Source organism: Triticum dicoccoides, chromosome 4B, assembly GCF_002162155.2.
Source record: "Triticum dicoccoides isolate Atlit2015 ecotype Zavitan chromosome 4B, WEW_v2.0, whole genome shotgun sequence".
NCBI classification, from domain to species: Eukaryota; Viridiplantae; Streptophyta; class Magnoliopsida; order Poales; family Poaceae; genus Triticum; species Triticum dicoccoides.
In genome coordinates, this window is record NC_041387.1 from 23,326,074 (window position 1) to 23,327,761 (window position 1,688).

At 36.2% G+C, this 1,688-nt stretch overlaps 1 protein-coding gene across 1 annotated transcript; it reads right to left on the reverse strand.

The window, feature by feature from the left end:
* Positions 1 to 1,265: 1,265 nt before the first annotated feature.
* LOC119292445 (ribosomal protein S7, mitochondrial-like) lies at positions 1,266 to 1,688 on the reverse strand. Its single transcript, XM_037571284.1, has one exon. It carries the CDS (start codon positions 1,686 to 1,688, stop codon positions 1,266 to 1,268), a length of 423 nt encoding a protein of 140 aa, XP_037427181.1.

The window sequence follows — 1,688 nt, forward strand, 5'->3', positions numbered from 1 at the left end:
GACTTCTCAAAGGAAAAAAACAAAATGAGGTTGGAGTTCACGATTAGATTCCTATGGAGTGGAGGGTATGGAAATGTATTTATTTTTCTTAGATCTCTAAAAAAATGTATTCCATAGGAATTTGGCACATATTCCTATGATCAAAAGGGCTTCCAGAGGAAAGGATTAGAATCCGACGAAATTTATATGAAATCCGTTCAATCCAAATAGGGGCTTAGCATGTTGTGCCATGACTAAGATTAGGCGCGGCAATCTTAGCATTACAAACCAAACATGCCCTAAAGCTACTAAGGGCATATACAAGGGTATTCATCAAAGGTTCTTCCTCTTCGATCTGCAAATATTTTCAAACATGTCTGCATAAATTATCAGTTTGTCCATGAAACTATGGAGCCCATCGACATCCCCCATTTGCTTTCTGCCATTTTCAGACTGAAAATTTGGAGACAAATAAATGCTTGTGAACATAGGAGGTTCATAAACTTAGTTCAAACATAGGACGTCAAACATGATTATACACAGTAATGGTTCAAACATAGGACATAGTCCATAGATAACTAAACTTCGAAACTATGGTTTAACTCCCATGTGGCCAGCCTGGAAGCTTCCTCAAACCATTCCAAGGCCAATTGGCCTGGAGCACTTTGAATTTGTCTAGCTTTTTTGAATTCTTAAAAATTTTCCAAATTTGTCTACATTTAATCAAATTTGTGAAAAAATATCAATTCATGAAGATTTTTCAAAATACACAAACATATTTTACTAGTAAGGTACACGTGCATTGCACGCATGAGATTTGGCAACCAAATTATGAATAAATGTCACATTATAGCATGTAAGCTTTGAGTCATATATGCATGATGTAGATGTTCGTTTAATTCTTATAGTTCATCTCATTCAAAATCAATTAGTTTTTATAAAAAAAAGCTAATCTATTTTAAGATTCATGGAATTGTGTGTTGTAAAGCATAAAGTAAAATAAATAGTGACAATTCATCTAGAAAAAAAGGGCAATTATGATACGGAAGATTCTAAAACAAAGGAGAAGTGCTTATGTTTTGAGGTTTGTGCATTATGCTTAAGTTCAACCATGGAGCCTTTTAGAATGTACATGTGGCAAAATCTGGTGGAATATAGATGATATCCAAACGACCAGTAGTGCTCGGATTTTCCATCTCTGCACCGTCGAATTGGCTTCATCCAATGAACATCTTTCAAAGTTACCCGCACACTATATAGGGGTATAGAAAGTTTTCTAATATTTCTTACCGATTGGTGGAAGCCAGTCCATGAAGATTCTCCCTTCTCTTACGTGAAATTCCCCTCTTTCGGTAAGCATCCAGTATCTCAGCAAATGAACATTTCTCTAAGCTTATCTTGTAGCTTATACGTTGTTTGAAAGCTGCTCCAAGGATCCAACGAATAGCTAAGGTTTGTTGATGATCCCTGGCTACAATCCCAGGAACATCATAAATAGTACCTGCGACTCCTACTTTGACCACTTCGCATATTGGCTTTATATTATCTACGTCGTCAACCATAAGTTTTATTACATCGCGTTCAGTTCGAGCTAGGCGGTGGAAAGTTTTATAAACAATAGCACGAACTCTCGTTCTTTTACCATCGATCATGCGAAAGTTTACCAATTTCTTGATCAATTCTTTTTTCTCACCATCAAAGTCCCCCAT